The following is a 13,540-nucleotide window of genomic DNA, read 5'->3' as shown; positions in this document are numbered from 1 at the left end:
CAGCCGGATTGTTAAGCGGGGCTGGTTACAGGGAACACACAACCCCCCCTGTTACAACAGCTCCACTGGCTGCTGATCAATTTCTGGGCACAATTCAAGGTGCTGGTTTTAATCAACAGAACCCTAAATGGATTGGGTCCAAGCTGTCTCAAGGACTGAGTCTCCCTCTATGAGCCTACATTAAGAAGGCCTTAGGGGAGGCCTTTCTCTTGGGCCCACCACCCTCACAGGCGTGCTTAGCAGGTACACAGAATGAGAGGGCCTTCTCGGTGGCTGCTCCCAGACTCTGGAACTCCCTCCCACAGGAGGCCAGCCTGGCTCCATCTTGGCTGTCCTTCCACAAGCAGGCAAAGACCTTTCTCTTTGGACAGACTTTTCCTTAATGACTGGCCATCTGAGAGAGCGTTTTCAAACTGGATTGTTGTGCTCTGTTGCTTTAAAATGTGCTTTTAATGTTGATTTTTTTACTGTTTTTCATGTAATACACGTTTAATTATTTTAAAATATTTGTATATTTATTATTTTTAGCTTTAAAATATTGTCCTTTTAATGATGTAAGCTACCTTAGGCCTTTTTAAGGAAAAAGATGGGGTATAAACAAACAAACAGACAGACAAATAAATCCTGCAAATTTTATTATATCTAACTTCCCCGCTCAACACAGGAACATTCAGAAAAGAAACAAATCCTTTAAACTGAGTGGGTCTAAAACAAAAACAAACCAAAACTGAATATATCATAGTGCATTCATTTGAATTTTCTTCTTTGAGAAGAGTAAACAGGGATAATGATGATGATGATATTAATAATATTAATAATAATAAATGCAAAAGGTCACCCTTTTAATTTGTTTTGAACAAGAATTGCATTATTTCTTAAATGTAAAAGAAACTATTTGTGCTGGCCAGGATTTCTGGGAGTTGTAGTCCAAGAACATCTGGGGACCCAAGGCTGGGATCCCCTGATTGAGGGCATAATTTTGTGGAAGGGGGCTTCGGATGTTACATGATATGCTAATATGAACTAGCCAAAAATATATTTGGTTGCCTGCTAATTGCCATTATCCGTGATTGCTAAGTGAAGCCACCCCATGGACTACAAACCCCAGAATCCTCCAGCCAGCAGGGGGATTGTTGCCCAAGGTCTACATCCATATGCTCTGCCCAGCTTGAGCAGATCAACCAATTGGCCAAGGGTAAGTCAATATATGTATAAAATATGTATAAACCCCATTGACTCGATCCTCTGAAAGCCAGCCCCAGAATGACTTTTCATCTCTGTATAATGGAAAGGACTTGAGATTTTAGAAGGGTACATGTGGCAAAAAGCAAAATGGCCAAGTTTATGCTTCTTTTCTCTAGTTACTACTGGACTCCTATTCCCGTCAGCATTGTAGCACAGCTTGAGGAATTGCTTTTTGGACTTCAGCACCCATTATCCTCCTCTGACCCCTGCTCCCTGAAGGAATGTTGGGAGGCTTAAGGTGGCCTGAAGGTATGACTGCCAAATATCAAGGGCCACTTCTTCATTTTGTTTCATCACTGAAAGAGTCACCCCTTGATGGAGATGGTCCCAGGAAGAAGTCTCCAGCTTCTGAACCCTGCCCTAGAAGAACAGGCAGGTTGGAGAAGGGAGGTCAAAAGAGAATGATCTCAGGTGGAAGAGAAGGCATAGCATGTTTGAGATTTGAAGGCCCAGACGGGCCAACCCACAGAGCCGTTTCATACAGTGGGGGGGATACGAAAAGCTGAGTGGAACAGCAATAATCAATGGGATGCCATTAACTTCAGATAGAAAACCTGCGGGAAAAGATGAAGGACATTGTGCAGGCAGTGGGGTATCTCTTCCTGTCAAAGACAGCATTGCCTGCGATCAGTTAGAAACCTTGAGGAAAATAAATACAGTCACAAAAGCACCGCAGGTAGATCTAGCAGGCTGGAAAAATGGAATGAAAGTAGGGATGAATGAACCTCATCCATCTTGCCTGTCTTGAGTTTCTAATTCTACTCATTTCTGTACCAGTTTTCAATTGTTTTTTTTTTAAGTCCATACCTGTGTAGAATTCCATGTGCATTTATTCTAATAAATGCATTGGGGGGCAGGTTGCCTAAGAGACACATTTTTTAAAACAACACAATAATGAAATCCCATAACTCAGCGCATAGGAGAGGTCTGTTTTCCTTAACATACACCTTATTTAACATGCCACTTTCGATAAGATATGTATCTCCGTGCTCTCTGTCTCTGACTGAATACCTTTGGGGGCTTAAAGAGCCACACTGCAAGACTGGAGAAAGTGTACCTATTCTAATCCAGCTGCATTTTAGCTGGGACCTCAGTCGGAGGAAATGGAAATGTGGAGCTAAATCCAGTTTTAGTACCAACTAGAGGGAAACAGAAGCAGGCTTCCTGAAGAACTGGGAGCACATTTTGGCATCCTCTGGGCAATGACAGAGCTCTTAACAATCGGTCCTTCCACTCTGAAGCCCCACTGGATTGCTACCAACATGAATGAAGAGGTAGTTCTGGCTTGAAATCAAGAAGAGACACTTTAGTGTTGACTTCCACTTCGTCCCATTTCAGCAGGTCTGTTTTCTTCCTTGACATTGACAATGAAGAAATTGAGATAGTTAGAGATTTTGTATACCTTGGTTCAATCATCAATCCAAAGGGAGAAGGCAGCCAAGAAATCAGAAGGAAATGGAGACTCAGAAGGGCAGCCATGATAGAACAAGAAAAGATCAAGTGTACGGATGTGTCATTGGACACCAAGACCAAGATCACCCACACTATTGTATTTCCAATCACCACTTGCCTTTCCATTGGACTATTTCAGTGACGTGGAGAGGGGGGATTTGCTGGTTGGGTAACAGCATATCCTTCGTATTATTTCACCCAGGCTTCGTGCTCTGGAGAGGACACTCCAGCTTCGCATACAGAATCAAAACACTAGACGCTGTTCCAAGTCCTCCATACAGAGCCCGTTACCATAGTCTCTCGAGACTGAAGGATGCCTATGATGTGAGAGTGTGAAAGCTGGATGATAAAGTTGATGCATTTGAAATATGGTGCTGGAGGAGAGCTTTGTGGGTCCTCTGGACTGCCAGAAAAACAAACTAGTGGGTCCTAGAGCAAATTAAACCTGTACTCTCTCTGGAGGGAAAAAAAATGTTGAAGCTGAAGCTGTCCAACCTTGGACACATCATAAGACAGGATTTTGTGGGAAAGACAATAATGGTGGGAAAGGTGGAGGGTAACAGGAAAAGAAGACCAAATAAGAGATGGGCTGACTCCCTACATGAAGCAACAGGCTACAAATGCTGAGCAAAATGGTTGAAGACTGGACATTTTGGAGATTGTTCATTCATAGGGTTGCCATGTCGAAGGCGACTTGACAGCACATAACAACATTTTCATTGGGATTAAAAATGGAATTAGGCCAATGTAAATAACATTTAATGGGAACTTCACGAGGAAGATGGTAGCATGACATACAGTAAGAAGGAAGGAAAGGTGAGGATGAGAGAGAAAACAGCAGGGCTAGAGGCTCTCCAGAAGAGTGGTGCAAGCCATCACTTCTTGGTTTCTACTGCACAAAGTGGCCACCTCAATCCACTCTGTGGTCAGGCTGGGTATACCTTCAGACGTCATGCGCAGAAACCCTTAGAACCTACCCTGGGGGGGGGGGGACTCCCAAGGACTGCCGTCCAGGCTACAGGAAGGCAACTTGTTGACTTAAACTGAGAGCTCTAAGTTCTAATTGAGCATAGGTAATAATGTGCTCATGTCCAACGCTTTGGTGAGGAAAGTATTAGAGGTCCATGCATCACGTCTTAACTACCAAGGCCAGAATCCTGTTGGGGAAAGGCAGAACGCATGGACAATTGTGCAAATGGTTGCTCCCTACAACAAGTAGTCCTGGAGTGCTAAATTGGTTGCAGAATTGCATATGTGATCACGACAGCCCACTGGAGGGGTGACCCACTATTGGACTGCCATTTCACATCGAGTTTTTGCACCAAGATTTTGGCCTCAGCTTTGACATTTGAAGACTTTACGGTGCACAAGGAGGGTCCTTCAAACTTCTGGGGCCCATCATCAATTAGATCTAGTTCAACTGAGGACACTGTCATTGATAGCAAAGATAAGGGATGGGGAGACCCTAATCAGGCAGCAGCTTCCTGCGTCACATGTGCTTCCTCATATCACAAAAATAATTTGTTTGATTAACTTTTCTCAACAGAAGGCATGTTTGCACAGCCAACCCCCTCTTCTTCCCAATTTTGCACAGATTGAAATCAGCATTTTATTTGCATAATTGAAGGGATTAAAAAAATACAGATCAAAGTCATTGCAGATGACAAGGGTGTATATTGGAACAAGGAAAACAGACTTAGGAAGTGAAGGAGTTTGCAGACATTATCTAGATATTAATAAAATACCAAAGGCATTATATATAGGAGGGAATCTGGGGATTACAGTCAATACGTGAACTGAACTCAACCGTATCTGCTTACCAATATTCTGTTTCAGACTGGATTTTTTTCTTTTGACACACATAATTGTAGAAGATGTCTAGATGTCTTTTTCTCCTTTATCACCCACCTGTGTTTCACTGCCCCATAAATTTAATACTCTTAGAATTGCAGAGCCAGAAGGGACCCTATGGATCACAGAGTCCATCCTCTGTCAAGGAGGCACAGTGGGGAATCGAACTCCCAACTTCTAGCTCCGCAGCCAAAGGCCTAAACCATTGAGCTTGGAATGACCTTCTAGAGATCATCCGCATTGAGCTCAGCAACTGTGGCTTTACAGCTGCCTTCAGACTGCAAACCTCAGCTGCCCTCGGCAGCATATTCAATAGGAAGCACTCCTGGGGCTTGTGACCCTAAATATCTCAGAGGGCTCATCTTGCCTTTAGCGGAACCACAACAAATTGCCCACTATCTCCCCCCCCCATTCTGAAAGCCTGCTTCATTGAGAATTTATTTGTGCAGAGGAAAATGCATTTATTGTAAGGAAAGACTGTGTTGTGCCTTTCTCTTCTCTCTTTGCAGATTTCATTTGGCGAAGAGTCGTCATTCACAGTAACTCTCCTCAGATGTCAGGGGATTCACATAGCTGCATGGCAAATAAATTACTTTTCTATGTTCACATCCCTTCAAACACCTGAAAGGATCCGAAGAGTGTTTCTAAGCTCATGTAGGAATTTATTTAAGAATGGGGCAGAAAGCTGGGGGAGAAGCTTGTTTATACCTTTGAACCCCTATCCTACGTTTGACCCATCTGGTCTAGATTGAACTCCAGGACCTGGGCACAGATCCTGCCTATTCATTTGACCACGAATGTCTTGCCTTTTGCTTGTTCTGCTCACATTACAATGAGAAGGGGGTACTTCTGGCCATCCAGATGTTGCTGGAGCCCTGCTCCCATTGTCTCTTGACCCTTGGCTATGCTGGCTAGGAGTTGAGTCCAGAACATCTGGGGGCCCGCCTGTTCCTCTCACACACATGCATGCCAGTGTAGTAGAAAGCTAAGAATGGGCCGCTAGGGACAGAAGCAAGATGGAAAGATGATGTCACAGCTGCTGGCTGTCTGTGGGATATTTCCCAAGAGAGATCGATTTGCTCTCCCCCATAAAAATAGGTGGGAGGTCGAACTCGGACCCCATACCTGATGCTGGGAAAATCACCCTTCCTCAAGTGGCACATCTTGGAGCCAATTTCCATCAGAGCTTTGCATAGTTCTATCAAGACCCCAGGCATTTGAGATCAAATCCCTACTCAGCTGGAATGCTGGTGAGGTAACTCTTGGGCTAGTCAGTATTCTCTTGATTTACGTAGCAGGCTTCCCAGGAGAAAATGATACTAGAGCCCCAGGGAGAAGATTCAAATGAACCCCAGTTTCCTCTTGATTGCAGTTGATCAGAAGCTATGGAATATGTCATCATTGGAATTGGTTTACCCAAGAGTATCCAATATTCGGAAAATAAGTCTGCAGGCAGAAAAATGTCCTTGGCATCTGAGATATTTTTTTCCCCAAGTGTCAGAGATTAGATGAAATTATCAATCCTACCGAAAACAAGTCCCTATTTAGATCTTTATCTTCATGCCTTTTCTTTCAACACGCCCTTCTATGCAAAATAATCTAATCTTTTCATGGCCATTAGAAACCTCATCTTTGACAGAGGCACTGTTTTAAGGAACAGGGAAACGGGTTGCTAACTCGAAAGGGACTGCACTTTGGATTCTAGCTGTGCTCATTATTTCCTCTAAGAAAGCAACATTTGTAGAGAGATTTGGCAGTGATGTGCCTCCCCACTCCAAACCTCCTTTTCGATGGCCCTTGAAGGAACTCCGAGAAGCAACTGGAATTATTGACAGGCTTCAGTAATTAGGTGGAAAAAGGTTAATGCAACAGGAGCAAGGTGAGTAGGTTTACGTATGTCTCTGGATGTACACATTCAATGCAGGCTACAACGACTTCATGGTGGTTTTATTCACACAGCTGTAGTGCCACACTTTGGACAATTCCAGGCATTGCTCCCTAATAATGCACCTCTTCCAGGAGAAGCAGAGAAAGTGAGCACGGTAGGTACAAGGTGGAACTCTTGAGATTCGATTTTTGATCCATTATGGACTACTATTCAGACTTATTCAGAGTCACACCAAAATCTGATTTAAAACAAACAAACAAACCCCAATTCCAAATGGCTGATCAAAATATGTACCTTTCTGCAACCACTAGGCAGGCCAGCATGAAAGACCTATTTGCATTCTCTTAAGGAGACATTAATTGTTAAGGGATCTTGGGAACAGCAGCTTTGAGTGTGCCATAGTCCTTCTTGAAGTCTTCAACAGAGCCATAAGATGGAGGATTTAAAAAAACAAAAAATAGAGGACCAGAATCCATAAAAGTGGATGTAAAGAACACAGAGGTGCACAGAGGAGAGGAGGTGGTGTTTTTGGGGGGGGGCAAGGAGAGGGCACACCAAGCCAATGGAAATCCAATGAAATCAAGATAGAGAAAAATAAAGCAGAACAAGTCAATGGTAGATACCCATAACATGAGAGAACTCAAATATTGGTGGATTGCAAGGGGAGGTCAGTTTTTCAAAAGGCAGATTGATAGAGAAGGACAAGAAACAGGCAAGTCACCGCAGAAGTTCAACTGGGAAGAGCCGACATGAAACAGTCAAACCAAGAAGGACGAGGAGAACAGTAGAGCATGAAATGACCCATCAACTATGTCTACCCAGTGTCTCATAGGACAGACCAGCCCCCTCCGATTCTTTTCCTTTCTCAATGTGCACCAAATTCCAAAGGTTTGCCAACATCGGCTGGTTTGCAGAGTAACTCAAAAGGAACAGATTTTCTCCCCAATCCATGTGTCAAGTGCCTTCTTCCACTTCTAATGCTGCATCGTTGCAAAGATTTCTCAGAAAGATGCTTCCCCCCCCACCCCCGAAATAAAACCTCAGACAAACAGCTAATTGTCAGCCAAAAGTTCACTTGGAGAGAGACTCTTCCAACCATGAAAGGCTCCACTGTTGCATTTCTCTTGCAACCAAGGGTCTCTCGATATATTCATAGCCCAAGCCTCTGTGTGTTTACCTAGAAAAGCTGCCCCTCTGTGTCCAGGGGAGTTGACTTCTCTGCTAACTTGGCTCGGATTGGGGCCTAAATCACTTTGGAAGACCCTCCTAATCCTGGTTTGAAGGACCACCATGGACGGAAAAAAACTAGCCATTGATGAAATGAACCCTAATTCACCCTAAGGCTCTCCACCCTTACAGGGAAGAAATTGACCCTCACTTCTTCCTCCCCTCTTCCTGTTAAGGAAATCCACCTAGAAATGAAACTTCAGCGACAGATTTATTCTTTACTCCTTTTCTGCAGCAAGGACACACACACAAGAGGGGAGCACAGCCTAGAGGAATTCGTATTCATGTAATCAATCTCAACCTTCTTTTACTATTCTGAGTTCTTTTTCCAGCAGAAGGTGGGAAGTGCACGTAGGGGGGATAAAACAGGGCCAGGGAAGAGCCGCCCAGAATTTTTCTCCCCTTCCCTTCAGACCCTTGGAAGGGAAGATGCGCGGTGTCAATTAGGCGGCAGGCTCTGTAGGTATCCCAGAACTCCATAGCTAAAGGGACATCTCACTAGAGACACCATCCATGAGTCAAAAGACAGGGAGGTGGGCTGGAAAAGAGACCGGGCAAGCCACGAAATCGTTGTGCATTTCCCCTTCTCGACGGATCTTCGCTTCCTTTGCTTTGCAAACATTAGAAAAGGATCACGGCTTCCTTTTTGAGATTCTGGAGAGCAAAGAGAGAGACCTCGCTAGCCACCTCCTTTCCCAGGGAAAATTGTTGCTCCGCCGCCCCAGTCTTTGCAAAACTTTCACACCTTGCTGGAAAAGGACGTGGCCAGCCTCGGCTAACCACGGCGGCGAAGAGCGGGGACACACCCCCCCCCGGCAAGCTTTTTTTTTTCCAGCCAGGAGGCGCCCTCCCCCGTAGAGTCAAAAAAGGACCCCCGTAATCCCCAAGGGAGGGGGGAGGAAAAAAAATCCAGAAAGGAAGAAAATCAAGGGGAGGCTCGGAAGAAACACCCCGTCATCAAGGCTTCCCACGGCGAGGACCCACCAGCTAAGCCGCAAAGACGAGAGGGAGAAGCAGGCGGATACCCAGCCCCAGCCAGGTTCTCTCCAAAAAACTTCAGCATCTCTCTCCTCCACCCCCCCTCCCTCTCCCCGCAACCGCGCCGCCAGCTCCAGCCTTACTTACCGGCGGCTGATGTGGCCAAAACCCCCACCGACAGCAGCAGAATCCGACTCCAGTAGCTCACCTCCACCGTCATGAGAGCAAAGATTCCCAGTTCCCCCAAATGCCGTTTAAAGCTGCAGTGGCATGCCGGCGCGTCCCAAACGAGAGCAGGCTGCATGTCAAAGAAGGGGCTGGGGGTTGATTTGCTTGGAGGAGGGAGAAAGGGGGGGGAGGGAGGGAAGGAGGGAGGGAGGAGGAGGCGACGGAGGAGGGAGAAGAGGGAGGAGGAGGATTGGTTTGAAGCCTTCCTCTTTCTTTAACCTGCCCCCCCCCTTTCTTTGCTCAGTTGGATAATCTGGGAAGAAAAAAAAGGAGGGTTTTTTGTGGGGGGGGCAGGGCGCGCGTCAGGATGCCGGATCTGGTGGATAGAAATATAATATAGGATTTATATATATAATTGCACGGGGGGGGAATCTGAAACCGTGGAGAGCTTTTTCCCCCCTCCCCTTCTTCTCTCCCTCCCAGCTGCGACTGCAGCTGGGCGAAACCAACTCCCACTCGAGCGGAGGGAGAGAGGGAGCAGCCAGCTGAAGCGCGCTCCGTCTCGCCCCTCCGTGGACTCGATTCCACCCCCCCGCACTTTCCTCCCTTTCTCACCCCCCTTTCTCTTTTTGAAAAAAACTATCGATCTGGGATCCAGTTTTTCCCAGATTAAGGGCTGAATATTCTCCGGGGCATTGGACGCGAAGGATGCAGGTGATTAATCACCGCTACGTTTTGGGGAGGATGCTGGGGGGGGGGCGGAGGATGAGAGCCATCGCCATCCTCCTTTCAGACGCATCTCTGGATGAATAACCAGACCCTGGAGACCCTAAAGGGGGGGGGGAAGGCGGGGGGTGTGTCAGGGTCTGAAGGGGTTGGTGGTTCAGAGATGTGTTAACTCTCTGCCTTTTAAAAAGATCGGGAGAGAGACCAAGGCACCTGGCGTGAATTTATATATATTTATATATATACACATATTTTTCTTAAAGGGTCCCTTTCCAGGATTTCTCCTTGTCGTCAAGGCTTGCTCTGACGATGCTTCGGGTGAAATCGACATGGGCTTAATCCAGGCATTGATGGAAAACGGGAGAGGATCCCACCCACCCATCCTTTTCGAGAGGAGGAACGAAAGGGGGTGGAGGTGTCTGCCTTGTAAGCCATTTGCAGGATGTTGCCAAGCAAATGTTCTAGAGCTGGAGAAGAATTGCAAAGTAATTCCTCCTCTCTCCGCCCCCCCAACAAACAGCTGGAGGGTCTCTGTCTCTCCCCCCCCCCATATAACTTTTCATGCAGATTGATATATATATTCATTTATTTTAAATTAAACCGGCGGTTAGGATCGTGCCTGCTCTTGACCGTTGGGTGGAAGAGCTTTCTGGGCGGGCGGGCGGGCGGGCGGGGGGGGGGGGAAACAACCGTGTTTGGCTTGGTTTCCCCAAGGGTAATTTATCCACGTCTGCATCGCGCGCCCTGCTCAGCATCCTTTCGAGTGCCAGCTTGCAGGATGGGTCGAGGGACGGTCTTTTGGAGGGAGAAGACGACGACGAGATTGAGACTGAGAGAGCGCGTGAGAGAGCTTGCTGCGGAAAGGGAAGGAGGGGACTCCCTAAGTCTCTCCCCCCCCTTTCCGAAAACGTCAGATGCGCACCTTCAATCCTATGCAATAAGTGTGTGCGTGTTGCGGGATGTCTGTGTGTCAGAGTTAAAAACCATCAAAAATCACCACGGGAGGCTTGATTCGTTTTTGGTCGGAGGCTGGTGGGGGAGGGGGACACCGGCCGCGATCATTTAACCCCCTCCCGGGGGATGCTGAGCGCCATCCAGAAAATGTGACAGGCACACATACGTCTATCAACACCCCGAGCCTTCGGCGTGGCGTCTGGTGACCTCAGCCCTCACCCATACACAGAAAAGGGGCGGAAAAAACAACTTATCTGTATCTGAATGGGCTATGGATCAGAAGTGGGAGAGAAAGCCTTTAAGAGAGAATATATATATGTATATATATGTATATATATGTATATATGTATATATATATGTATGTGTGTATGTATCTCTATATATATCTATATCTATATCTATTATATATATCTGTATCTCTCTCTGTGTGTGTGTGTGTGTGTGTGTGTGTGAGAGAGAGAGAGAGAGAGAGAGATGAAATGAATGAGCAATCCGGAAAGAGGGAGTAGATTACTCTTATCGTCATTATTTTTGCTTGATGACGGTGCATGCGAGCGGGGGGTGCGCGCGCGCGTGTAGATGCGCTCGGAAAAACCAGCGAGCGAAAAGGGGACGCCGGCATTTCAGCCACGGAGCTTCCCCACCGACGTCTTCTCGCAGTTTTCTCCAGACGTTGCACCAACAGGGAGGGCTGCTGCAGGAAAAGGGATGGTGTGTCATTGTGCCTTTGCAAGCTTTAAGCGCCCACCTACCCGCGAGTAAGCCTGCCTTGAACTTGCCCGACTGCTGAGTAAGCATGTTCGGGGATCCCGGCTGGGGTTTTGGCTCTTTGGCATCCCTGCCCGGCTGAACTGGAGGAAGCTGGGGAAGTTCCCCCAGGATGTGACTTCCGAGGAAGTCTGGCCCTCCATGCAGACACATCATCATCATTAATGACATTCTGCCTGGCCAAGGTTAAGACGGCGCCCTTGGTTCTGCCTTCCTCACCTCGTCTTGGTCACAGCCCTGTGATTTCCCGGTGCATGGCGCTCTGAAGTCCCAGTGGATTGCTCTAACCACTGCACCTCCCTGTCTGCCCAGAGATCACAAGCAAGAAGTACAGAAGCTAATCTATCCCTCCTGACATTGTGTTAAAGGGAGGTGAGGTTCTCCCCCCCCCCATTTGTTCCACTCTCACTCTAAGCATGCCATGATTCAGCATTTGTAGTGTTTTCGTGATCAAACATCTTGCCCCGCCTGCTACACACTTTCAGGCTTGCTCATGATGATCTTTGAGAAGAGTGGTTGTTATGGCCAAGTGGGGATTTCAACCCAGGTCTCCAGATTTCCTAGTCCAACACTCCAACCACTATGCCCATGGTTCCCAGCCTTGGCTCTCCAGCAGTTCTTGGACAACACTCCCAGAAGTCTTCACCATTAGCCGTGCTGGCCAAGATTTCTGGAGGTTGCCGTCTGAGATCGTCTGGGGACCCAAGTTTGGGGACCACTGCGCTGCACCATCAATTGCTTTGACTTAAGCTGGCCAGCCCAAACGTTTATACCAAAAGAAGGGGCGGCAGCCTGAACTTTGAGGAAGCAGGCTGCCACTGTTGCTCCCATCTGGATAGCTCAATGGTTGAGGTCTCTGGCTGCGGAGCCCGACGTTGGGTGTTCGATCCCCCACTGAGTCTCCTTGACAGGAGCTGGCCTCAATGATCCATAGAGCCCCTTCTAGCTCTGCAGCTTTCGGATTATTATTGAACTGCTGGATAGCTCATGGCTTAAGCATCTGACTGTGGTGCCAGAAGTTGGGAGTTCGATTCCCCAAGGTGTCTCCTTGGCAGCGGCTGGATTGGATGATCTCTAGTGTCCCTTCCAGCTCTGCAGTTCTAAGAGGAGAACCTTTGCACCCGCCATCTTCACAGCCACCTCTCCTATCTAAGAGGAGGATCTCTGCTTCCTTCCCTTGCACTGAATTGCCTCCCATATCTTTAAATAAATTGCATCCCTCGTCCCAGCAGCTCAGCACAAAGAGGTACTGGATCCCCAGAGGGGCTAAGAGCTGGGTTGCTTTTGTTTTTAATGTAGAGGGCTGGCAGCCCAATGACAGTAAGATGGGCAAAGAGGTAGAGAGGCAGCTGCAGCCCTAACTGGAAGAGGGAGGGAGGGAGGGATGTTGACAGAGAGGGGACATGGAAATAAATCAGACCCTCCCAGGGATTCCCGCTTCTGGCTTCCTGCCACCTGAAATGAGCATCACAATTCTCCTTAGTGACAGAGCCAGCCCCAGCAGGAGGAGAGGCCCACAGAAGAAACTGGGACTTACTTTAAAATCAATATGCACAGTCAGGAGGCAGGATGAGATTAGCCCCTCTCGGTGCCTTGTTTAAGAGCCCCTCATTGCATTACCCAGAAAGGCATTCTAATTTGAGAACGATGTGAAACACAGGAAGTTTCGTCTATCAAACATTCCTTTAAAGGACCCTCCTAATCTGATTGTCTCCTCTGCAGCTTCCTTAGTTTACTGTATATCTAACGCCAGCAGCTGCCCCATAATCTGTTTAATTCAATGGGATGTTCTCCTGTGTTGAACACATCCAGCAGCAAACTGCATGGGCCCCTGCACAATACGTCTTGGTCTTCAGATGTATTGTGTTTCTCCAAGGAGGTCAAGGGGACATAGCTCGCTTCTCCTCCTCCTTCCCACTTGAGTTTCTCAATCAACTTGTGAAGTAGGACAGATGGACAGAGAGTAAACGATGCAAGGTCAGCTGTTGAGTTTCATAGCTGAGTGAGGCCCTGAATGTGGATGTCCATACTCTGATCCCTCTGACCTTTCTTTGTTTTGCATGTTCTCTGAGGCTCCTCTGTTCCAAATCCCAACACTTTTGTCTCCAGAAGATGACAATCTGTGTCCAGAAACTGGAAAAAGACTAAGCTAGCTGGAGCAGAAGACGATAGTGTGCTGTTTGGCAGATGCTTTGGAGAACAACCACCATATGCTCAACTAGCATGGTGAAAAACAATGGATTATGGGGGTTGTAGGGCAAACCATCAGGAGGACACCACATT

General features: G+C 47.2%; 1 protein-coding gene across 4 annotated transcripts in view; it reads right to left on the bottom strand.

Annotated features, from left to right (window-relative positions):
* Window positions 1-9,299, bottom strand: part of CSMD2 (CUB and Sushi multiple domains 2) — a 533,934-nt gene extending 524,635 nt beyond the window's left edge. For all 4 annotated transcript variants that reach the window (XM_078379919.1, XM_078379918.1, XM_020800093.3 and 1 more), the window contains exon 1: window positions 8,789-9,299. In XM_078379919.1, the coding sequence (XP_078236045.1) occupies window positions 8,789-8,945 (157 nt within the window). In that variant the 5' untranslated portion in view covers window positions 8,946-9,299. The remainder of the gene's footprint in view (window positions 1-8,788) is intronic.
* Window positions 9,300-13,540: the final 4,241 nt, after the last annotated feature.

This window comes from Pogona vitticeps, chromosome 9 (assembly GCF_051106095.1).
Source record: "Pogona vitticeps strain Pit_001003342236 chromosome 9, PviZW2.1, whole genome shotgun sequence".
Taxonomy (NCBI): Eukaryota; Metazoa; Chordata; class Lepidosauria; order Squamata; family Agamidae; genus Pogona; species Pogona vitticeps.
Note: the sequence above shows the minus strand (reverse complement) of the source record. Positions and strands in the feature narration are given on the sequence as shown.